General features: G+C 47.2%; 1 protein-coding gene across 1 annotated transcript; it reads left to right on the top strand.

The window, feature by feature from the left end:
- The first annotated feature begins 533 nt into the window (after positions 1-533).
- LOC146772516 (hepatic lectin-like) lies at positions 534-17757 on the top strand. The gene is made up of 6 exons (XM_085637988.1): positions 534-762; positions 3240-3359; positions 3728-3850; positions 5384-5535; positions 8429-8538; positions 17387-17757. Exons 2-6 carry the CDS (start codon positions 3242-3244, stop codon positions 17562-17564), a joined length of 681 nt encoding a protein of 226 aa, XP_085494114.1. The 5' UTR covers positions 534-762; positions 3240-3241; the 3' UTR covers positions 17565-17757.
- The last annotated feature ends 8195 nt before the right edge of the window (positions 17758-25952 follow it).

The raw sequence follows: 25952 nt of genomic DNA, 5'->3' as shown, positions 1-25952 counted from the left end.
TCCAAGCAGCTTGAGTATTGCATTAGTTGTATGTTGCTGTGATGCTTGTTGGCTAAGAAAACTGGTAGTCAGCTTAGGTTGCATCATCACTGACTACTTGTGGAACACCCGTAAGGTAACCCATTACCTTCTTAAAATAAAACTGCGGCATAACTTTCTTCTATTAAAGTGTGTGCTGACACTTTACTTGGTCTGGATCCAGTTTATGCATTAATGCAGTTGTGTTAATAAGTTTGGATTGTTTGCTTGTCTGTGCAATTTCAGGGCTGTGTCACTCAGAGCAAACTGGCAAATTGGCCCCACTGCAGGTGGACGCGATACTGTATTGACTTCTTAAATGGGCATCCAGTGAAGGAAAAAGCAGCTCGCTCCCTACTAGTCCTGCATCACTTACATCACTTGTTTGATGACTTCTGCCTGGGATTTGAGAACTCTTGTGACATCATTCATCGGATGGCCCCTTTAAGGCTGCATGATTTCCAAAACTTCCTCCAGCCACGATAGAAAAGGGGAAGTTGATAGAACCACAAATTCATAAAGAAATGTTTCTGAGAGATGTGTGAGCGACGGAACATCCCACGGTCTGTGATTTGGTGGGCATGCCCTCAGAAGCTGAGCCCTGCTCTATCGTCGAGAAGAACCTGACCATCCCAAGTGATACCAGGGGCAAAGTAATAGGACTGGAGTGCAATTTTATACAAACAGAGGAGAAAGTGCAGTGCAGCACAAGAGCAGAAGGATAAAACAGCTGCATCGTTAAAAGTAAGTACGGCCGACAGTACTAATCCAGATTAGGAACCATGGCTAGATTGATAGACCAGTGCACGTCTATGAACAGATGTGACACTTAATACTTTTGAAAAAACATTGCCCCTCTGAGCAAATTAATATTTACTTGGGGAGATGTGACCTAGTGATCTTGTGATCCTGGGCAAATTACTTAATTTATGCATTTCTTAAAAAATCACGTGTAATGTAATCTTGTGTTCACGTAGAGCCTGCTAATGACCTTGGGCCAAGTTTGCACTATATCAAACTTCCCAAAAATTTAAAATATTTGGCATTACAAAGAAGCCTGTCTATGATTAAGTGGACTAATGGATCCAATTTAGGGATCTGTATTTGACCCCTTGATCACAGATTTGAAACTGGTAGGCTCACTCAGCCTTTCATCTATTTGAGGTCGAGAATATGAGTACCGTAGAGTTAGGTAACAATAAACATCTGTTATTACAGCAACAAGTGGCCCAAGGCTGAACATGCACTTTGCAAATACTTGTTATGTTACGCTTGCTGTGCTTCTGGTAGTGGTTAATCTTGTCACCAGTTCGATATTTGAGATTGCAGATTCAGACTCTGGCTTGCAAAATGTGTCTCTCTCAAGTGACTGACTACAATTCTTGCACTCCCCTCAGCAGGAAGTTACAGGAAACACCATGACCACTGTTTGAGACATGTCTTAAGTGAGAGTTGAGAAGTAGATGGTGAAAGATTTCAGACGTAGTTGGCATGGGGGTGTTGAGAAATAGGGGGTTGGCTGGCTCAGAAGCCATGAGATATTTAAATTCTCAAAATACAGACTATACAAGTACACATGTACGCATACAAAATGCTAGCACTTTTTACATTTTCCTCCCATTGTGAACTAAAGTACATAAAGAAGAGTGAGCCAGGTCCTTTCTGAACCATAAAACAAGCAACCTGAGGTCAGTTTCACCTTTGGTTTTGGGTCTTTGTCTGCTTGTGTTCTGGTTGGAAATGACCTGCCGTGGCCATTCTGTCGCGGCTGTTCCTATTGGAGTAGGATCAAGGCTGATTTGAATATGGGTGGGTCTAATCTGATGTGGCATGGTGGGCAAAAGAATGATGGACTGCTATGCGACCCAGAGTAATTTCCAATGGCTGAGATTAATTCAAGCATTCCATTCATCCCTTTTTTATATTTTCATTGTGACCTCTTCAGTTTGATGAGTCTGCCCAGACACGAGTCCCTTGCTCACTACTTCACTGGAACCAAGTGCATCCCACTGAAGAGGCCAAATTAGGGTTGTCCAGGCATGTGTCCCGTGCTCACTCTCTGACTTTAACCAATCTGCACCCCACTGAAGGATCCAAGTTAGATATGTTTTTGAAAAATTGAGTGATTTTATTATGAATTCCTGGAGCAACAAAAAAATATTGATGTACAATTCGAGGTGAGTTGTAAATGATATTCCTCTGGATACAGTGACCAAATGGGAACTGTTCTTTCTAAGAGAATGACTAACTGCATAAGATGTTTCTTCTGTGTCTGTTGTCGTGATGAGTGTGGTCTTTCTAGTCTGTTAGCATCACATATGAACAAAGCATAGGATGGAACACTTGGACCTTCTTCTTATTACCAGTCAGCCCGCCCTACTGTTATATGTCTCTCGTAATCATTTCAAAGTTATTAAAAAATGTTGGTTTGACATTATTTAGTCAGCTAAAAAAGCAATTTTTTCCACTTGTTAAAATTACTATCAGCCTGATAAATTGGACCTCTTACAACAGGAGTGGGTAACACTATCTTAAAAAAATGGTAACTCCTAATGATGGGTAAAGAACCCATATTCATAACTCATATCTATTACCAAGTATGCTTTGCTAGTGAAAATAAATGTGACGACCTGGAAATTACAATGTGCTGCCAGTTTTGTAATAAATGTATGTTCACCCATTTATTACTACAGTGAGATATCACACCATGATACAGTACAAGCAATGGGAGAAAACATGCTTATGGAATTACAGATTGTATGAGTGAATGACTTTACAGAGAAAACAACTCTACTATTACCAACAAAGTATTTTATTGTGATTTTACATTTCATAGTTTTAACCCCTTGTATTCTGCTTCTGATTGATTGATACCTGTATTTATAACTGATACACGTGATAAATAATGTTCTCTAAACCTTACATGCGGATCCACTGCGGGTAACATGCTATTGGACGCCATTGCTGGCGGAACAGAGGGGTTCCTGGATCCAATCAAGGATTTACTTTCCCTGGGTCATGGCCCCTCCCCCCTCAACAAAGCCCATTCACATCACATTAGACCCTTAAAAAAAACATTAGCAGGCAAACAATGAAAGGGGACCCGACGTAAGAGTGAGGAAGAGTTCTGAATTAGATGCAAGAAAACAAATGCAAAGCATCCCTTTTGGGGAATTTGGCCTATAGTGACCAACTAATAGACACTCTGTTTTGTTTTCTAGGCATGACAAAGACCTCGCTGACAGAGAACAAGAAGATGCTGTCAACAAAGAATCTGGTAGACTCAGGGCTGGTGATCAGCCTTCTGCTGCTCGCTACATTGATTGCTCGCGTAATACTCTGTAAGTAAGATTTACTATCTTTGAACACTTTCAAAGAGATGTAATGAATTACTAGGAAATTAAATTTTCCCAAAATCTCTTCTGATTCTACTATTGGACAAATGTGATCAAATTAGTATCATCAAATGGCATTTTCTGCCCATTTTGTCACTGCCCTCTCTGGACGTTTTTCAATGCCATTCCATGTTTAAGAGAACTAGGTAAAACTTTAAGTGAAAAGTACTATTTTCACCCCTTTCCTAATTCAATAAATGACAGTGTGTGCCTGTACTTCCTTTTTAAGGACCAGAGATGATTTGACATGAAATAATACCCTTTAAATAACATTTAGTTCAAGTCACTCATATTCCTTTCTCCAATCTTCTTAGATTCAATAGTTACTGCCAGAGCCCAGCTCACCCAGGAAAAGTTGGCACAACTGGAGAGCAATCACAGCCTGGTAATGAAGTACATCAGATGCAAAGAGAGAACTTCTGGCACCGATTGTGGGCGTAAGTACTCTAGCATGGACTGGTATTTGTACTGTACTACAGGCAGACGAGAGACACAAGCAGGCCTGGAAATTTCCAATGCCAGATCCATACTGAATGAGCAAGTGAGCATCATAGGAACTCTCCAATAAAGAACTATTTTTTTTTTAAATGGGACTATTGTTACTTTTTGTAACACACATTCTCATAAATATTAGACAGAAATCTAAAGGTTTGTTTCAGGCAGGTCTAAAGAGGAATGTATTACCCAATACTGTTTCAGAAAAGCTTTACAAATGTCTCCAAATTAATATTCGTCAGGAGTAACAGTGCTAGTCTGAGTGTTCTGCATCCAGTAGATCCAAGATACTTTTAAGTGAATGTGGTGCTCTGTAAATCCCATTACAAATAAAAATACCAAAAATGGCTTCAGTACACAACACACTAACCAAGTGCATTATTTTGCCGCATGGCAAATTACGTAATTGTCTATAAGAAAATTGTGCTCCATTCTACAGAGCAGCAATGAAGACTAAATGGTCTGAGATGAATTAGGGAAGGCTCACGGATTGAGAAAAGAAACAGAGGTCAGACACAAGTATTTGGAGCAAAGCATACAGCCGTCAGATAACTGTGTACCTTCCAAAGAACTCCTTTCGATAGTCCTGGTGGATGCTGGGATCATTTCAGATCCTAGGTGCTGGGGTGAAATTGGCCCTTGCTCTGATTTTCAGTTTTATATTTTAGACTCCAGTCTGATGGTGTTCTAGGTAGGGTGTGCTAAAATGCACTCGGTATGGTGAGCTTCTCAGAAAGATTTTCCATGAGGGCATGGTGATATATGGTCTTATTTTTTAAGGCTCTTGATAAAAAGTGTTTTGTTGTGAAGAATGCCCTTGGTGTCAATGTGGGAGTCTGTGGAGCAGATTGTTGCCACCATCCAGACACCAGAGGGTGAGGGCTTGACCAGTAGTTCTGAAAGGAAACATTCCACTTTGTTTAGATTAGAAGAAAAAGCTGACACTAGACACTTTTGAACTCCTGGAAATGTGTTCCTTTTGGGTGAGGTCCTGCGTATATCAGAGTGACTTGGCATTGAGTGACACATGCTGTATGAATAAGTCCAAGTTCATGTTGTCGAGCCATGGTTTTGCTAGTTGATGCAAGTTGTGGTTGGCGATTAGAGGAATTCCATTTTCAAAGGGCATGAGCTTTGAGGGTTAGGTCTAGCTCATGGAGGGTGTTAATGGTATTTTTCTTGAGTAGAGAAAGGAGCTGGTAGGTTTGCCTATGTTAGACTGTATATTGATCAGAGCCAATCCTAAAAAGCTAAACCAGTTACACCGGGACAGGCCGCTGAACATGTGGGGCCATTGTAAAGAGTAACTGCACTAATATACCTTCAGATCAGTGAATGGTGAAGTTAGAAGCTGCTAGGCTTACGCTCCGGGGCCTAGAGACACCGCCAACTAAAACAGAATGTGGTTTGAGCACCCTGAGGCTTCACTTCTGACACAACAGAAGTATTGTTGTTGGTTGTTGTTTATCTTTCAGAGTTCTTCTCCTGGGCCTGCTCCACAGATTGGCTGCTGTACAATGGAAAATGCTATTTCTTTTCTCAAAACAAACTCTCATGGGAAGAAAGCAGATTAAAATGTCTGACAAGTCAGGCAGACCTGCTCATCATCAATGACCAGATGGAGCAGGTGAGCTAAGATTCGTGTAATGGTTTGTTGTGATGGCTCAAAGGCATCTTCCATGGTTTATTTCTGCTTCGGAAGCGTATAGCAATTGCTAACCTATATGTTTCTCTGCCAGCCTCCTTGTCTATCTTTGTAGCTACATACATACACACACTGTAAAATAGAAGACCTTGCTGGAGTCTATTAGCTGTCAGAGCTGACTGAGGCAAGGTTTTAGGTGAGAAAATATGTAAAAGAACCATTGCCTGAACCAATTGTTTTTGCTTTGTTTAGTGAAGACATGATCTCCACTAACAAACACTGAACAGATACAGTCAGGGCAGCAGAAGTGTAAATGTTTTTTCAGTAGCAGTGAAATGTTCTTTAAAGAGACACAAATAAATAAAAACACAGAACAGTGAAGAGTAGTGCAAGCTTCCCTCCCACACAAAGATCAAATACTGCACTGAATCAACAGCTCAATCTTCTCTCAAATAAAAACATAGCAGCAATGGAAGCTGCTCTCAGAGAAACGCAGAGCAGATCCAAACCTGTAACAGCAGTGCAACCTTCCATCTCACAGTGCAGTTGCAGCAGAGATGGCTGCAGTCCATGTTTCACTCATACAAAACAAATGAAAGCCGGATTGTAAAGTTGACACACACACAGACACCCACACACACACAGCAGCTGTTAATGCTGCTTTCACGCAATGAATAGTTTCAGCGCAAGCGGCTGCAGATGAAGCTTTCTTCAAAGTAACAGAATAGGCACCTTACTGGAGTCAGCTATGTATCCCTAGTCATACACAGAAGGTAGAGTAGTAGCAGCCCAGACTTCCATGCTTATATACACCACATACACCACCAGCAACAGAGAAAGTACAAGCTCCTCCACACAGAACAGGGAGAGGATTGGCAGAACAACGGAGCACAAAACTCACACACGCACACACACATTACTCAGCACAATATGTACAGTGAAATAAGTTGCTGGAAATGCTGTCTTTCTCTTTCACTCACACACACACAGACTCAAACACACACAGAGACACAGACACACACTCAGATGCACAGAAGCACAAATAACAGGTACGTGGGAGACAGGCAGCGCACATGCACGTTTACAGCCTCAAAATTCAGAGCAGTAGAGTAAACTCCCTCTCACAAATAGAACAGGTGCAGCACATGCAGCAGTAGGAGGTGCTTCCATAGAAAGCAGCAGACATGTCTTATCCCTGTACAGAGAAATGCTCTGCACATCAAGCATCAGTGAAAGCTCCCCTACCACTGAGAACTAATACTGCAGAAGTAACAGTGCAGGCTTCAGCCGCACATTGGCCCAGCACTGAATGCTGCAACTGTGCAAGCTTCAGATTTATTTTTTTATTTATAAAGTTTTATATAGCGCGAACATGACCCACAGGGGTATCAGAGCGCTTTACAGTACACTGTTATCACACATTATACATACAATCGGAAATCGCATACAATACAAAAGAGGTAGGCATTGGTGTTTGGATATAATCGGTGGCAAACAGTCCCCAAGAGTTAAAGTTTTAGGATGTTAATTTGTTCATTAGAAACATTTTCACTTCTTTTTTTAAGGCGGTGAAGGAGGAGATTCTGCCTACATCTGGGGGAAGGGTGTTCCAAATCTTCGGTGCGATACCCGAGAAAGCTCTGCACCCAGTTCTCTTTTTGTGAAAGTATTGAGGTTTTAGTAGTAGTGAGCTCGAACTTCCCGAATGTCTGCATCCTCCTGACTGCTCTAGGTTTTGTGCTGAATAGCTGGGGGTGTTGCTGTGTAGGGTTTTATGTGTCATGCAGGCGATCTTTAGTTGTATTCTCGCCTCGTAGGGTAGCCAGTTCAGAGCTTTCAAGGCCGGGGTGATGTGGTTATTTCTTTTTATTTCGGAGACCCGCCTTGCCGCAGCGTTAAGCGATGCCCTGAGCGGTGCTAGCTTGTATTTTCGAAGACCGCATAGAGTGGTGCTTCCATAGTCCAGTCTTGGTAACACTAGAGCTTGTACCGCCATTTTTAGATCAGTCTGTGGGAGGAAGGGTTTTAGTTTCCTTAGGATTCTCAACAGATGATTGGCTCCCTTGGTGGCATTGTAGATTTGCACCTGCATATTAAAATGTACATACACTGTGTCCACACAGGCAGCAGTTTACATACACTCATGTTCTAAACATGTACAGCACAGGAAGAAGCAACGTAAGTTTCTCCTACACACAGAAAAAGCACAACAAAGGCATCATAAGTGCAAACTTCTCACAAACACAGCAGATGTAGCACAAGGAGTAGAAAACACTTACCACAACAACATTTATACAGCATAAGTTGTAATGGTCCAGGCAGCCCTCACTCAGTACACATGTTCATGACAGCTGACAGCTGTGCAAACCTCTTCTCATAAAAAGATATATGGCAATGTATGGAGATGGTGTAAGGAGAAAGGGGACGATGTTAGCAAATCCAGGATTGAAGACAGGAAAAAAGAAGCACAAAATATGCATGCACTTATGCAAGCAGTCCACACTACTCTGCTCTGACACTGTGGCACATTCTAATAAAGCTGGCGGTGGTTACAGACCTGCAGGAGTGCAACAGTGTTTTGATAGATCTCAAATCATAAATAAATGTAATTTAAATTTAATTTAATTTTTGAAGGCACATCCTAGTGTGAGCGGTTGCTGCACCACAAGTCAAAAGACCTGTTACTCCCAGCAGCCATTTTTCCATACAAAGTGTTTTGGTCAGTAAATTTTCAGAATCCTTGCGTGCACCCATCTCCATTGTATCCATGAGTTGTCTAGCATCAAAAGTGGCCACCTGTGTCTGAGACAGGTCACAAATTACCCCAAGAGATTTGTGATCTTTTACAGAACCTGTTCCCTTTGCTCTCCTGCAGCTCTTCATCTCAAACACGACAAAGACGGATATCTACTGGATTGGCCTGACGGATAAGGATCAGGAAGGTGTCTGGAAGTGGGTGAACGGTCTCAGTTTGCAATCAGAAGAGTAAGTCGCCTTCCAAGCAAAACAAACTCGATTTATATTTCTGTATATTATCGTTTTCTTGCTTTACCTTATTTTATTTACCAAACCACAGAATCTAGAACAACGAAGTGTCAACTAATGGTAATAAGCATAGGCAAAGCCAGTAGGTCTCGCTTACAGTCCTTGGTGAGTTTGTGCAAGCAATAACTCATGTTACCTGCTCAGTCATTTATACTTGAACTCATACATCCAATCAGCTATCACATGGCTCATTACTGTATCATTAAATTTGTCAAAACTGATGTTGTCAAGAAAGGTAGTATGAAAGGAACCAAGGAATACATCAGATTAAATAAACGTGTTAAACTCAGAATCTAGAATTGATAGTATTAGACGATTTGCATCCAAATAGGAGATGGCTGAACAAAAATGAGATCAGAGATGTAATTTTACAGGTGGAAGAAGAGAAATAGAAAGAAAGTCCAAGGATCACATACCATTGGGTGGAAATTTGGTCTTGTTTTCATATTCAGACTGCACCCTATAAACACCCAGATAATACTAACTGCAAATAGGGTGGTATTTACCTGATATACAATTAGGGGCCCATTTTGATTGAAGCTTATTGGAATTGAGGATGACGTACTAATAGGAGAAGGTATTTACCATACTGGACTGCACAATTTGCTCCCAGGTTGAAATCCTGAATTTGGCCGCATGCAGGAGATTGTACCCAAATCAGAATTGTCAATGGAATGAAGACGTGAACTGTAAGTGGCAGACGATGAAGGGGAAGAGAAGGAGTGGGGCTTTGTATCCTTGTGAAAGACCTTTCACACAAACCCCAACTTCAGGAAAAAAATGTGCAGGTGTAAATTGAGGAATGATAAGGATAGGGGAAAGGAGATGGTCAGTAGCAGAGAAGAGTGGGCACGGCTGAGAAGAAAAGAGCATATAGAGGACACAAGTAGAGCAGAGTCATAATAAAACAGGGGCTTGGCAGACAGATAAATCAATGAGATAGGGCAATCTCTTCCAGGCGATTTGAGTCAAAACTCTATTCAGCACAATCTCATTGGAACATAAAAGAACAAACAGTATAAAATTGCTACAACAACAGAAGTAAAAGATTTGCTTAAAAAGACCGGGGAGTGATCATGCAATAGTAGTAGACAGCTCAGCTAAAGAACGTTAGCTACAAATTGCACCTAAGTGGCTTCCCCAGCATAGAACTACTCCAGCAACACAAATTAAAACAGTTTAAAAAGACAGGGGAGTGATCGTGCAATAATGATAAACAGCTCAGCTAAAAAACATCATCCGTAAATAGCACCCAGACAGGCTACACCAATATGAAAACAAACTATGCACAGCATTAATAGAAAAACCATCTAAAATAGGCAAAACTATGTGTAACTAGATATGCTTTTTCTAGTTTGATTCACACTCCATATATAACAGGCTATTCTAAAGCACATAGTGTGATCCTCCAATGTTCACAGGTACTGTGGAGCAACATTATAATCCTTGATACTATTTTCAACAAAGGTCGGTATCAAGAAAAATCTCCTTGGACCGTCATAGAAAGGACAGAATAATATAAAGCGCTGAGTGCTCTGCTTTTAAATGTCATCACATGGGCTCTCATGAGAGAGAGGGAGTACAGCCACTGCTCTGTACCTTTGCAGACTCCTGTCTGCCGAGGATAAAAAAAAATGCTCCGTTCCCAGTCCCGCCGCGCACAAAATGGCTGAACCTTCCGATGTAAAAAAAAAACAAAAACAAACACGCCCACCATGTGTAAAAGGGGCAGGGAGTACAAAAAAGAGAAAGACGCGAAAAAACACGCCCCCGAATCCGAAAAAGACGGGGCTTGTTTAGAGAGACAAAGCTCTTCTCCAATGGCTGACCAGCATTTAATAGGCCAGCCAATGGAGAAGAGGGGAGAAGAGGGGCGGGTTCAAGCCCCTCTTCTGAAAAACATTAAATCTCGCGAGCGAGACTGCGCAAGCGCAGCCTTCGCTGCCGAGACCTAATAAAGGACCCATTTAATCTGCTACTGTTACGCCCCGCCTCTGACCAGACCCCGGCTCTGCCTTTTCTCTTGTCATGAGCTACGACCAGCCTCTTCCCGATATGCACAGAGTTCTGTGGCCTCTTTCCATGTCATGCCCAACCTCCACTTACTCTCTACCTATTCAACGTATGGTCTCTTCACCTCTGAGGCAGTATAAGAGCAGACCATTGAAAGAACTATCACTAATGACGCTGGTCAATCAAGAAAATACTTGCTTAAAATCAGTATCCTAAAACGTATACTCCTCTTGGGCACTACACTGTACTTGTCTCTGTTCAATCGGACGGCATCACCACACTAGGATTCTAACCAAGTGACTGCCAGAACCTACTTTATAGCATACACACCCTGTCTTGACAAAAGTACTCCTCGCCTGAAGAGTCCAAGGCACTTCCAGGACCCATGTCTGCCCAATTCACCCCGTCTCTGCCCAATATACTCCCAGCAAACCACTCTCTTCCCAATATAATCCCAGCAACCCCGATCGGCCCAATATATTCCAAGCAACCCCCTCTGCCGAACATACTCCCAGCAACCCCCTCTCCCCACTATACTCCCAGCAAACCCCCTCTCCACAACATACTCCCAGCAAACACTCCCCCAATGTCCTCCCAGCAACCCCCCTCCCCAATGTCCTCCCAGCAACCCCGATCAGCCCAATATACTCCCAGCAACCACGATCGGCCCAATATACTCCCAGCAACCACGATCGGCCCAATATACCCCCAAAAACTCCTGTCTCCAATACACCCCCAGCAACACCTCTGCCCAATACACTCCCGTCCCCTCTCTGTCCAATGCACTCCCAACACCCCACTGCCCTATACACTACCATCCCCCTCACATTCAGTTCCCACTTGACAATACAGGCTAGCCCCATTGGTACTTTTATTCTCTGCACTTGTATTGTTGACGCCTCCGGTCTATCTGCCCTGGTCAATCTCTGCCTCCATCTCTTTCAATCTTGGTTTCTTCTCACTCAATATTACTTCCTGCTCTTCTTTCCCCTCTAACTTACCCCACATCCTTCAAGCCCTGCAGGCTGTCCCTCGCCCTTCTCTATCCCTCGTTCCCTCCTTCACCTCCCTGCCTTTCCAGTATCTCTTGCACCATCACCTCTCGCGCCCCACAGCTTCGGACCAGTGCTCGGGCACAGACGTCACTGGCCCACGTAGAACGCAGCTCCCGCAAGCCCAGGAGAATAAAGAACACTCACCGAACCCCAGCGCGAGGCGCACGATTCCCAAGAACCTCCAGAGAGGCGCGAGCACAACACCAACTGCCATCCTCTCCTCTCGACCCGCTCGCCAGTCCCTACTAACGCCAGACTCGCGTGCCGAACGACGACGTCCCGCCCTCCGCCTCCTCTCATTGATGGGAGCGAACAACATATGCTCCGCGCAGGGATTGGACAGACTCGCAGTCAATCGTGTTCACTCAGGGGTGTTTTTCTTCCATGTCTATCATTCCTTTCTCCTCATTGGCTGGGAAGGTTGGTTCCGACTCCGATGGGATACAGCGGCGTCTCCCCTGCACAGGAGACAGATGGTGTTTAAAACACTTTGCGCATGCGCAGCGAGTAGCCTATAGTTTCCGGCCATGGTTGCTGTAGGTAAATCAGGATGTGATGTGAGAAAGAGTGATTGCACAAGAAGGGAAGTGGAATAGCTTTGATTATTGTCCGGCACTGATGTGATGAGTGTGAGGTGAGTCATCTGGGGGCGCTGTGACTCCTGCATCCGCTGGAAAGGCAAACTCCAGGGGCCTCTCTGCTTTGCAGAGCGCACGGCGTCCTGGTAGCTACGGGGGAAAAAACATAGCCCGGCACAGACGTCAGCCGAGGGGAGGGAGCTGAGCTGACGCGCAGGGTAAACACTGTGGATTTCCAAATTGGGAGAAGCACGAGAACAGGGGGCGGACCCGGAGCCTACTTCGCATTCCCCCTCAGACCCGGTGACTGCCAGGGTGCCGTGACACCTCGACAAGGGAAGCCCCCCTTTACAGCCATAATATTTAGTATTTGATGTTAGGGCCGTTCCAGTGCACAGTCACAGAGGTGAGAGAGAGGGAGTACAGCCACCGCTCTGTACCTTTGCAGACTCCTGTCTGCGAGGATAAAAAAATGCTCCGTTCCCAGTCCCGCCGCGCACGAAATGGCCGAACCTTCGGATGTAAAAAAAAACAAAAAAAAAACACACCCACCACGTGTGAAATGGGCAGGGAGTACAAAAAAGAGAAATAATTGAAAAAACACGCCCCCGAATCCGAAAAGGACGGGGCTTGTTTGGAGAGACAAAGCTCTTCTCCAATGGCTGACCAGCATTTAAGAGGCCAGCCAATGGAGAAGAGGAGAGAAGAGGGGCGGGTTAAAGCCCCACTTCTCAAAGTCATTAAATCTCGCGAGCGAGACTGCGCAAGTGCAGCCTTCGCTAGCCGAGACCTAAAAAGGAATAGAGCCAGGTCGCGGGCCTGCCTGAATCCCCTCTAAATGCAGCAAACGACATCCCATAAGGCCTGGGACTTTGCCTTCAGTAGACTTTTCTAACACTAAAAGGACTCCTTGTAACGTAAATGCAAAGGTCCCTCTACTAATTTGGGGAACACTCTTCCATTCGTCCACTAGTGCCTTATTACCGTTCTCAAAGTCAATGCCCACAAAGGGATTAAACATTATTGAAAAATTGTCAGCCCATGCTTGGAGAGAGACAAATGGAGTTAGTTCCAGTTTTTTTTTAAAAGGTGCGGTAACCATGCCCCAAAACAGGGAAACATCATTGGTCTCAACTGCCTAAGCCAGGCATCTTCCCTAAGAGCCTTTTTCATAGAGGCAAGCGCCTCCTTTTTATACTGCTTTCTCAGTTGCTTAATGGCAAGATAGTCCATTGGAGAGCTATGAAGAGCTATCCATAATGATTTGGAGGGAACTTGACATGAATTGTTAAACCTGACGTGTCTTTTGGAATTCCTATGCCTAAAAGGCTGCATCAGTAAACAATTAATTAACCTGCTGATTGTTTCCAAAGCATGAATTAACCCATCTTGATCGACCTCGTTGCCCAGGCAGTAATTAAACTCATTTACATTTGTAGCTAATAGCTTTCGTGTTATGCTCAATGAATCGACCCCTGTCCATTTGATGAGGACTCTAATTGGCCTTACTGGAGTGACATTTTCTACATGGCTAGTAACTGTGGAACCTTTAGCGCGAAGGGGCGATGATAACACTAATGAAGTGTGGTCATGCACAGCATTTCAGGTTACACCAAAAATAAAAGCAAAGTGACGGACTGAAGAAGTAAATAGGATATGATCAATTGTGGTATTTGTACCTTTACCAATGAAAGAATGATTCTTCACACTAATTGAGGTATTACGATTATCCAACAACAAAAGGTCGAGTTTGACCATTAAGGAATTTAAGGACTTTCCACAGGCGTTGTGTGGAAAGTGTGAGACACCCTAACCCAAGGGGTTAGTAATACACACACACGTCTTGCCGGAACGGTAAATTTTAGAATATTAAAATTACCACCCCATATGATGGGACAGTTAGAGTGAGTTCGATGCAAAAAAAAGCATCTAAATCCACATCCGGGATGGAGACGATATTGCTGTGGGTTGAATCAAACACGTTATAATGAACATGTATTATCATTAGACCCGACCCGCCTCTAAAAGACGAAAAACGCAAACTGATAATACGGGGAGGCAGTGACAGATCCTCTAATTATAACTGGCAACAAATTAGAAATTAAAATCAGCAGGCTGCCCTGGCGTGACATGACGGAGACGGAGTGGCAGCAGTGAATATGGAGGAGAAGCCTTCAACCTGGATTGATTCAGCACGCCAGGTTTCCCGGAGGCTTGAGAGGTTTCAGTAAATGTGAGCCAGTCCAGGGCCATTCATTTGTTTAAGAGTGCAGAAATATTCCATGAAGTAATATTACATACCCCACCATAACCGGGGATTATTGGTGGAAAGCCTATGTCGGGGGGACCAGGCAAAATTGACTGATTCCCCCCTAACAGCCTGAGATGGATTTAAAAGAGCAGGAGCAGTAGGCTCAAATGTAGGCTCACAACTATGACAGAGAGGGAGGCATGTGTTATCAGTAAGGTCATATGGGCGGGTTGTCTGAGGTGTACACTGACTGTCATATCGTCACTCAACCACCTGCAGGTCGCTCAAGGCTGCAAACCTATTAAAGAGGGGAAGTTGAGATCGACGATTACTGGTAGAGGATTGACCAGAGACTTTCAGGTGCAAGATGTGCATGGTGCAGGTGGCGGTAGAAAAAGCCCAGTGGGGGAAGCTTAATGTTTCTGGAATTAAAGAGGCAAGATTAAGACATTGACAAATCTCGCCTGCAGACCTAGAATATTGAAATTAATAATAACCCAATCTCCTTCAAAGAACTTCTAAGATGGGCCAATCCACACAGTCCTTCGTGCCAACAGAATATAACCAGCTTTACAGACCGTAAAGATGTACTTGACTTGAAGCCAGTGGAGGACTTTGTTCTTTAACCTGTCCGGAGACTCGGTGATATGCGGAGACCGGGGATGGACGTTCATTATTAACACAACATAAAGAAAGCAGTCAGGTGGAAAATGAATGGTGACATCATTGTAACACCCCCTCCTCTAGCCCTCGTGTTTCCCGACCCTCGAATTGAATTACCAAGTGGGGCATCAAATGAGGTAGTGCTGCTGGTAATGCTAGCCGGGTTATTAATGTAAACACCAAGGGGCTGGGTGGATAGCTGACCTGCAGTGGTCCTAGAGGGCTTACCCAAGAGTGACTCCCCCTCCAGAGTGTAAAACCCTGCCACACCACTCAGCCCAGAATCTATTTGAGATTGATGATTTTGTAAAGGGTAGTGGTGTGAAGTAGAGGGGGAGACCGTGTGTCTGTCCTCAGAACAATTGGGTGGGAAATAGTGATTGTTTGGGGGTAACTCTGGTCAAGAGCGCAGAGGCCCGGGTGCCAGAGCGTGAGGAAGTTGACCATCTACTAGGAGAGGTAGGGAGACTTGATGTAAAGCTGCACAAATGATTTATGACAGCTGCCAACAGCACAAGCTCTGGAGAAAGCAGATATTCCCCCTCCCCTCACAAAACCCAGTCATTTCCTCAGGAGGAGCTCCAAGCCCAAAGCAATAGACACAGTAGTGCTCGCTGGGCAGGTATCAAAAGCACGGGTTGACGGTTGTAATATAGGGGGCATCGTTCTTGCCCCAAGGCATCTTTTCCATTTAGCTGGGGCCCGTTTTATGTGGAGAAGTTCTATCCACGTCAACATTCCGCCCAGAGAATGAAATTAAAAATGAATTAGTACAGGACTTAGTGGGAATCGAGGCATTACGTTTCGCCATCTCAGGTGCTGGGGCAGATCAAAGAAACAACAGCAGATCAGTAAAGCAACAGCACCTCCAGAAAACTGGAACCAAGAGGGGTGGCCCAGCCCAGCCTCATCCGGACATGGACGGGTCCACCTTTGGCCCAGGATTTGCCCGGGGACAGCCCGGCTGTTTCCCACGCCGTGGGATTAAAAGTGCTCCCCCAGTGCTGCTGTACTCTGGGCCCTCCTCCTCATAGGCCCAGGGCAGTATGGGACAGGTAGTCCCTTACTACACAGTGGTGCAAAGCGTCCCGCTCAGCGGGATGAAGGCTGCACTTAAAAGCGTTCCCCCAGCATTGCTGGACCTTGGGTCCTCCTCCTCAGTAGCCCAGTGCAATATGGGACAGGTAGTCCCTGGCGGTACAGTGCTGCAAAGCATCTTCCTGGCTTTATATAGCTTGACAAGACCATTGGAGAAGATTCACGCAGAAGGAAGCCAAAATTTGGGAGATTTGATTCCAGGCAGAAGGCAAGAAAAATGGAACAAGTCAACTACAGAGTTCTGGTCAGAAGGAGCAGAAAGTGTGTAGTCAAAGTCAAGACTGGTACGAGTAGAGGATGGAGGGCTGCAGGAGGAGAAGAACAAAAAGTGGTGGGTTGTGAAAAAAAGTCACATTAGAGGAACGGGAGAGAAGGGATAGGGTTCTGTGGTGATGGATATGGCTATGCCGAGCAATTTGTGTAGGAAGATTTTCTTTAGAGCTCTGTGTAGTGTAATAGTAACATTGTAAGGAAGATCACACTATCAACAGGGCTCCTTTCCTAATTTCCTCCATCTTACCTCCTCCCCCTCTCTCTGCTGGTCAGTCCTTTCCAAATTCAGCACTTTGAGGCATCATAGAGTTGTCAAAACTGTAACATGACATCTTGAGCATGAATGAAACGTATACCATAATGCAATGCAACACAATAGAACAAAACATATAAAAAAGAACAACAAAACCTATTACACAACTCAAATAACATATACCGCATAACATAAAATGGCTGGCTTATGTGGTTGCAAGAGTTGCCTCCATTAGGTTGACCTGTGGCAATACTGTGGGGCGGGAAAACCTCCTATGCATCAGGCACCAGAAGGAATGAGAGTGACATATCTAAAATCAGGAGTGTGTACATCTCCAAGAGTTCATCTTCTCTAAGCAGTAGAAGTAATGCCCACTGTAGCTAAAGCCCTGGTCAGAGATACTCCAGTCTGGTGGGTCAGTGGACGTCTAATGCATTCCCTTCAGAAACCTGGGTTTCGCCTCATGGCCACAGGTTTGCATCCCATTGGGTTCACTCAGCCCTTCATCCTTCTGAGGTCGATAAAATGGGTACCGCTGGCTATCATGGAGATATACAAACATTTTCGTAAGTTGAAACTAATTTCTTGATCCTTATTTTTTTAGATTTTGGAGCTGTAAACAACCTGATAACTTTGGAAACAGAGAGGACTGCGCCACAATGGGCTCTATAACAGATTGCGGAGGAGCTACAAGTCTCTGGAATGATGCCCCCTGTAAAAAGGAGTACAAATTCATCTGCGAAAAAGAGGCGGAGGGCAAGAAGATGGACTTCACCCCGTGAAATACCGAGCCAGACAATGGATCACTTTTAATTCAGTCCTTTTATGTTAAAAACAATAGGCCACATTTACACATTTACTTACTGCGACTGAATGCACAATTCTCATGGTGCAACCGGGTTTACTTTGTCAAAATCTGAATAATAACAGCGACGCCTAATTCCCATGTATATGAGAAAAATAAAGATTTTATCTAAATAGATTTCTAGAATGTTTTCATTTGAATTTTAAGTTTTTAGAAACAGTTAATGCAATGTATTGTAAATAGATGAATTTTTTTTAAATAAAAAAGAAAAGTCTTCTAATGCCCAGGACCGGTGTGAATAAAAGGGGTGGAAGTTGAAAGAAGAGGCCATTTTTGATAAGAAGGTGTTCTTTAGGAAGTATTATTAAAAAACAGTACTGGAGGAGGAGCCTAGCGCGCAACCAAGATGGCCGCGTAGGTGCGAGGCTCCCGAGGACCTCCGCGACCTCCTGCATAAATCCTGACAGAATCCTGTCCCAGATGAGGGGACTGTATTTGTGAGCCCGAGCAGAGGTGACGCCCGTTTTCCGTTTTTAAATCGGACCTCGGACACCGGCAGGAGCATCGATTGAGGTTTGCGGCCTTCTCCACGCCGGCCCCCCGTATTGGAGTTGTGGGGCGATCCGGACACAAAGTGAACAACAGCGGCGGGCGAGGCTGGGTGGCTCGCGTGCCCCGCACTTTCACTTTCGCTTTTGCGCCCTCCTCGCTGCCAGGCGAGGTTGGGTTGCGGGGCGGTGTGCGGTGCTGTGGCCTCGTTGGGCTGCCCTGCCGGCCCGCCGGCTGCGAACCGTCCTGAGGAGCGGTGGTCGCCCCCCCCCCGGCGCCCTTGAACGGGATTGTCTGCCCCCTTTTTGAGGAGATTGGCTCGATTTGGGGATTGCGACCATGGCCACAAAACAAGATGGCGACCGGGCCAAGGTGAAGTCGACCCGTCGTGGCACGGCCCAACAATCCAATAACATGGACCGCTACACCCTCCAGAAGGGATCTCCAGAGGTGCTGCGTAGGTCCCCCACGGGCCCGACTGATGCTCCTGTTCCGCCCACGGACCTGACCCTCCGGGACGTCATGGGCGCCATCGCCGAGATGAAGGCCTCGGTGGACCAGCGCTTTGACACTCTGGCGCAGAAGATCGACTCGGTCCTCGTGGATGTGGGCCTCGTGAGAGCCGATCTGTCTAAAACGAATGACCGGGTCGATTCTTTGGCCCACTCTACCTCGGGCCTCACAACTGACGTGGCGGCCCTCCAACAGGAGGTGCGCAGGCTTGGCCAGGCGAGCGCCCTGATGAATCGTCGACTGGAGGATTCCGAGGGTCGGGCCCGGAGAAACAACGTCCGCATTATCGGGGTGCCAGAGGGACGAGAGGCGGAGGCAGCGGATCTGTTCGTGGAGGACCTGGTCCTCACCCACCTACAGCCTCGGGGGCTGAGCAAATTCTTTGCAGTGGAGCGGGCCCATAGGGTCCCCGGGGGTAGGCCTAAGATCGGCGCCCCTCCGAGGCCTCTCATCGCCCGGATCTACAATTTTAGGGACAGAGACGCTATCCTGCAGACTTCTAGGCTCCAGGGGCCAGTCAGACTTGACAACATGGATATTAATTTCTATCCTGACTTTACCCCGGCGGTCCAAAAGCAGAGACTAAGCTTTCTGGGTGTCAAACGTCGCCTACGAGACCTGAATCTCAAATATTCGATGCTTTTTCCAGCTAAGCTGAGGGTGGAGGTAGATGGCCGCACGCACTTTTTTGATCGTCCCGAGGCGGCCGGGGACTGGCTGGACACTTTGCCCGGGGATCGGGGCCGGGGGGGCGGGGGGGGTGCGGTTGGTGGGGAGGGCCCGCCGGGTCAGGCCTAAGGGACTAATGGTAGGCCTTGCTCCGGGCTGTGTTATTGTCACCATTGTCACCATTGACTGTTAGGGTAAGTTCCCCTCCTGTGGAGGTCGTGCGGGGTCTGTTGGGGGATCTCCCTCCTCCTCTGGGGGACTAGTTAGTTTTCTTTCTATGGGGCGACAGGCACACTGCACTTTGGGGGGGCTGTTTGGGCTCATGCAGGGGTGCAGGGTGGGGGGAGTTCTGTTGGGATGGGTGGGTTGGGGTGGGGTGTGGTTCGTTTCTACCGCAAGGCAAGCCCTTTATTGTACTGGTGTTTTTGAGTTGCTCTCGGGGGGACAAATGATGGCATCTGTATGTGATGGGGGGTAGGAACCTGACTTTGTTGTCCTGGAACGTTAACGGGCTGGGGGATAGGATTAAGCGGGGTGTGGTCCTGCAATATCTGAAACGGATTTCGCCTGATGTGGTCTTTCTGCAGGAGACACACCTTATTGGTAACTCCTTTTGTGCCATGAATCGACGTGGTTATCGTTTGGTGGCCCACTCGGGCTTTACGTCAGGCTCACGAGGGGTGGGCATTATGGTCAAGACCTCGCTCCCGCTAGAAATAGACGAGGTGCGCCATGATGAGAGGGGACGCTACACTGTTTTGGTGGGGAGAATGGAGGGCAAAGTAGTCGTCTTTGTCTCAGTGTACGTCCCACCGGGGTTACAGTCCACCACCTTTGCGGACCTGGGACGCCTCCTTCTTGACCTTCCGGGGGGGCTTCTGGTGGTCGGGGGGGACTTCAACGCGGTGGTTTCTGGGACCATGGATCGTTATCCCCCTAGGGACCTCCCCCGGGCACAGGCGTGGCTGTCGGGCCTTTTGGACACACTGGGATTGGTGGACTGCTGGCGTTTAAAGCATCCCACTCAGCTGCAGTACACCTTCCATTCGGGTGCCCATGGTAGCCTTTCGCGGCTTGATCATATCCTTGTCCCTGCGGCCTATGCCGGGAGGGTGGGGGAGGTGCGCCATTTGGCGAGGGGCATCTCAGATCACTCCCCGCTCCTGTTGCACTTTGATGTCTTCCCGAGGGGGGAGGGCAGGGTAGCTCCAATCAACGCTTGGTACCTGCGCGACCCCACTATTCGCGCTGACTTGATTAAATCCTTGCAACGGTATTTCGAGGAGAATGTGGGGTCAGTCCTATCGGCTATCTCCCTGTGGGAGGCTTTCAAGACAGTGCTGAGAGGGGAGGCCCTCTCCTTCATTTCCCATGCCCGGAGGCGCGCACAGGAGGAGGTGACCCGGATGGAGGCCGAAATTACTGAATTGGAGGGTGATTTGGGGAGTGGGGTGACTGATGCTGCGCTCCACGTTCTGCACCTTAAGCAGGCGGCCTATAGGGCCCTCGTCACGGAGGCGGCCAGGGGCCTCAGCAGAGAGCAACAGGGGCGATTGTATGATGTGGGTGATAAGGCGGGCAAGTTGATTGCGTGGCTGGATAAGAAGGAGAGAGCGAGTCGTGTGGTCCCGCTGATTGAGAGGACGGATGGTGTGCGTGTCATTGAGCCGGAAGGCATTGTTTCTTGCTTCGCGGATTATTTTCGCGAGGTATATTCCCCGGTTTCTCCCTGCTCGGAGGAGGATTCCCATGCCCTGCTGCGTGACATCGCGCTCCCCTCCCTTTCTGTGGAGGACAGGGAGTTGCTGGATGCCGCCCCCACCTCGGACGAAATCGCCCTCGCCATCCGCTCGGTCGCTTCTGGCAAGGCCATGGGCCCGAACGGCATTCCCATCGAGTTATACAAGCTGCGACCGGATGTACTGGCACCCCACCTCCGCGCAATGTTCCTTGCGGCCCACTCGCGGGGCTCCCTCCCACCGGACCAGCGTCTGGCTACCATCGTGGTCATCCACAAGGAGGGGAGACCTCGAGATCGGGTCACATCCTATCGGCCTATCTCGCTCTTGAATGCGGAACCTAAAATCCTCGCCAAGGTGCTCGCCAACCGGCTGGTCGGCGTGGTGGGCGACCTGGTCCACCAAGACCAGTCCGGCTTTATCCCCCACCGCAATACGGCTCTTAATCTGCGACGCCTGCACGGCGTGCTAGCGCGTGTTCCGTTCGTGCGGGAGCCGGCCATCTTGGCGTCTTTGGACGCCACTATGGCGTTCGACACACTCGAGTGGCCGTACATCTGGGCGATGCTGGCGAAATTTGGCTTTGGGCCGGGTTTCATCAGCTGGGTCAAATTGTTGTACTCGGACCCACTTGCACAGGTGGTGGTGAATGGTCGAGTCTCGGCCCCATTCGGGCTGGGACGGGGCACGCGACAGGGTTGCCCCCTGTCGCCGCTCCTGTTCGCACTAGCCTTGGAGCCCCTGGCGGAGTGGCTGCGGTGGCACCCTTCTATCCGAGGTCTCCGTTGGACCCCTGAGTATGAGGACCGAGTGTCTCTCTATGCAGACGACATCCTCTTGTACTTGGCCTCCCCGCGCAAATCACTGATTGTCCTGGTTGATGTTCTGCACTCTTTTGGCCGCAATTCAGGCCTTGTCATCAACTGGGCCAAATCCTGTGTCTATGTGCTTTCCGGGGAGGCTCCTGTCCTCCCGCGGGGCTGTCCGATCCAGATTGCCTCGGAGGGATTTCGATACTTGGGTGTCTACATTACGCTGGACCCGGTGGCCCGCTACGAACGAAATTTGCTTCCCCCCCTCCGGCGCTTGAAGGAGGATGTCGCGCGCTGGAGGCGCTTGCCACTCTCGCCGCTCGGCCGGGCGGCGTTGTTCAAGATGATGTCACTGCCGCGCTTCCTGTACGCTCTCCAGAACACTATGGACTTGGTCCCAGCGCGCTACTTCCGTGAAGTGGAAGGTTTACAGCGCCGCCTGTTCTGGGATGGGAGGCCGCGTATAGCCTTGGCAAAGTTGACGCTCCCGTGGTACGACGGAGGGATTGCCCTCCCGGATATTAAACGGTATTACTGGGCCTCCCAGTTAGCTGCAATTAATCAGGGCCTCTATGGGCCCGCCCTAAACCCGGCATTTGAAATGGACAAGATGCTCCTACCCGGTGGCGACTACAATCGAGCGCTCTACGCTAGTGTGCACGATTCCCGCTTGACGGGACCCACGCGGGTCATGGTGCGAGTATGGCACGCGGCTAATGCAGCTATGGGTTGGAAGGACCGTTTGACCCGGGCGTCACCGCTGTATGCGTCTGAGAGGTTGGGCTCTCTGTGGACCTCGAAGGGCTTCGAGCAGTGGGACACTATAGGCATCAGTACAGTGGGGGATCTCTGGACGAGGGGAGGATTTAAAACATTCGAGACGTTGCAGGCGGAGTTTCAGCTGCGGGGCAGTGAATACTTTCGGTACCTGCAGGTCCGTCACGCGCTGGGCTCCGTCTTCCCAGACGTGGCCTCCATCCCGGAGTCCTCCCCCCTGGAGGATCGAGTGCTAGATGGCCATGTTCCGGACAGCACGATCTCCCTCATTTACAAGAAATTGATAAATGATCGTTTGGGCTTACTGACTGGCCTCCGCGAGGCCTGGGTTGCCGATGGGCTGGAGTTGGACGACGAGGACTGGATTTCCGCGGTGGCCTCTCCGAAGGAGGTGGCCATCCCGGCTCGCCTTCGTTTCGTCCAGCTTAAGATACTCCACCGGGTGTACATGACGGGGCCAAGGCTTCTGCGTATGGGCTATGCCGAGGACGGATTGTGTAAGCGTGGGTGTGGTGCTTCAGCGACCTTTTTGCACATTTTGTGGGAATGCCCGAGGGTGGAGCGATTCTGGCGTGGTGTGCATGAGGTCCTGCGAGCGGTTACGCATGTCGCGCTGTTGCCTGAAGCGAGGAGATGTTTGCTGAATGTGTGGGAACCGACCGATTACTCGGTTCCGCAGACGCGATGGGTGACTCTGGGCTATATGGTGGCTAAACGGGACGTTGCACAGCTGTGGGGATCCCAGAGGTCCCCGGCGGTGTCGGCCTGGAAAGAACACATGGATTGGTGCATGTTCCGAGAAAAGGTGGTGTATGTGGCGCGGGGTAAGCCTGGGGCATGGGTGAAGATGTGGGACCCCTGGAACGCCTACCGCGGGGATATCTGCGAGCCGCCGTTGTTGCCTCCCGCTTCACCAGCTCCATCCCCCTAGTTTGCTCCCTCCCTCAGTTCCGAGCACAGTATTCTCCCGGTCCCAGGCCTGTTTCCCTTCCCCTCTCGGGGGTTTTCAGTGGATGGTTTGGGGTCCCCCATTTGAGGAGCACGTGCTGCCACTTTCGATCGTGGGTTGCCTTGCGGGTGTGTGTTTATTTATGTTGTTGTGTTGTATAAAATGAAACCGTATTGTGGGCTCAGAGCCACATGGCCCGCGTTGTGGATACCTCCTGCCTTAGTGTCTATGTAAAGCTAAGTGCCTCACTGTATGTATGTCATTTGTTATCGTCACTTTAGCGGCCGGCCAGAAGGTTGTAGGCCCCTACCTGTATATATTTGAGATTGCAATAAACGGTTTCAAAAAAAAAAAAAAAACAGTACAGTACAAGAAAGGGTGTTATCAACCATCCCCACCGCCCCCCAACACACTCAGCGCCTTGAGACTCTTACGGGTGAGTAGTCGCGTTTTATAAGAAACCTGATTGATTGTTATCGTTGGAGCGGCATTCTCAATGGACATCTGGAGTGGATGCACTAGGGCCTCCTAAGCAATACTTTCACAGTCCTTGAGAAAGAAAATTTACTGTTGTTTTATTACTTTTTCCCTTTGTAACAGAGAAGGTTTGTGGACGTCAACGTTACTGAATCGATCTCCACATGTAAATTCTGAATTCAGAACTGTTTTCTGTGACAAATTCCAGGGTTGACCTCTTCTTGTATTAGAGCATGGAAAACTACTATTTTACATGTAATATGGAATCAAGCAGAAATACTGTTGTGATTCAAATCGGCATAAGAGTCAATATAAGAACAAAGGCCTGAGTACTTGGCAGTGTGAATTAACTGTTTACATTGGTACAATTGGACATTGTCAGTCTGTCCATATACCAGCCATCTTAGTTTGGCCTGTAACTGGGTTGCATCTGAAATAGATATAGGATATAAACTAAGATATACTTATATAGCCATTTGTAGTTACTAAACACCTCTGACAATTTCCAAGTAACTGTTACCCAAAATAAAAACAAACACAGGAATACTCTTAATATTCTCACTCCAAGGCAGAACCTATGGAAGAGGGAAGAACTTCATAGGTTAGAAAGTCTTTGTGGCGCAATGAAAATATTCTCAAAAACAGGCCTGACTAAATCAACGACTGGTTATACAACATTCTGAAATGTTTGTTTCTTTGCTAAAGGGACATTGCGTTCATGTCCCTAAGATAGGTCACATCTGAAATTTATTCCCAAAACAGTTATCCTGTGGTGTTGAATAAGTGAACACTGGCCCTGTAATGCTTGGAAAGCATGGCTAACCCATCTGTGGGAATGAGTACGATCAGTTAGTAAAAAAAGAGAACTGGAATTAAAATGAGTAATGTGTGTTAGAGCTGGAAAAGCTTGAATATTTTATGGAGCTAGTCGTCCATAGAAGCAACTGAGGAGAGGGTTTGACCAGTTGAGAACATCCTAATTGAAAAGATTGAACAAAGAAAAATGCAGGACTTACTCGGTTGTCTGTCTTGAAAGGAAAAGAAGGAAAACTGCAGTGTAATAGCTTTGCATATGTACAGCAAGAAGTATTTAGGAAGGGGTGTAGTGTGTGCTAAGGCATGACATCTTGGAAAATAGGTCAGAGGTGGACATCATTCTGCTTGCCAAAAAGAAAATTTAGTGCACTGAAGCACAAGAAAGAAAGGAAGAAAGTGAAGTAGAACAAAAGGAGGAAAGAGAGAGTGAGTAAGGAGTTTGAGCGCGAGTAAGAGATGAAGGTGAAGAAAAAGGAGGAGATGAAGAAATAGAGACAGAGAGAGAGAGAAGGGGAAAAGGAAAACAGGGAAGCTTGAGAAGGAGGAAAGGGAGATGGGGTGTGGAAGCAGGGGGAGGAATAGATTGAAAGGCAGGAGGAGACGTCCGGATGTGAGAATGAGGATGAGTTACAGAAAAATAAAGAGTATAGGCCCAATGTAGTCTGGTAATAGACAAAGGAGAAGGAGGAACGTGAAAATAACAGGGGGGGGGGGGATAAGAAGGAACAAAAAGTAGAGAGGGAGAAAGAAGAAAGAAAGAAAGAGAGATACATTAAGGAGGACATGGCAAGGGAGAAGGAGACACAGAATACTAAGAAAAAGAGAGCAAGAAAAGAGTGGGAGTAGGCAAATATTGAAGAAAGGATGAGACATGGATGAGGAATAGAAGGAGGAGGGAAAGGAGAATGGGAAGGATAAAGAGAAGAAGGCAGGAAAGTAGAAGAAGCAAAAGGAGAAAGTTGAGATGGAGGAAAGACAGAAATGGGAGTATGCGGAGTAGGAGAAGGAAAGGAAGGAGTCAGTGTAGGGAAGCAGGAGATGGGTGGAACGGTTAGAAAATGGAG

This window comes from Triturus cristatus, chromosome 12 (genome assembly GCF_964204655.1).
Source record: "Triturus cristatus chromosome 12, aTriCri1.1, whole genome shotgun sequence".
In the NCBI taxonomy this organism is placed as follows: domain Eukaryota; kingdom Metazoa; phylum Chordata; class Amphibia; order Caudata; family Salamandridae; genus Triturus; species Triturus cristatus.
This window is presented reverse-complemented; position numbering and strand designations above follow the sequence as displayed.

What these genes read in the sequence shown, in the direction of transcription:
- LOC146772516 (XM_085637988.1), top strand. Translation starts at nt 3,242, where the DNA reads ATGACAAAGACCTCGCTGACAGAGAACAAGAAGATGCTGTCAACAAAG. An exon ending in TCAATGACCAGATGGAGCAG is followed by an intron (nt 5,536 to 8,428) that starts GTGAGCTAAGAT and finishes GCTCTCCTGCAG; the next exon opens with CTCTTCATCTCAAACACGAC. An exon ending in CTCAGTTTGCAATCAGAAGA is followed by an intron (nt 8,539 to 17,386) that starts GTAAGTCGCCTT and finishes TTATTTTTTTAG; the next exon opens with ATTTTGGAGCTGTAAACAAC.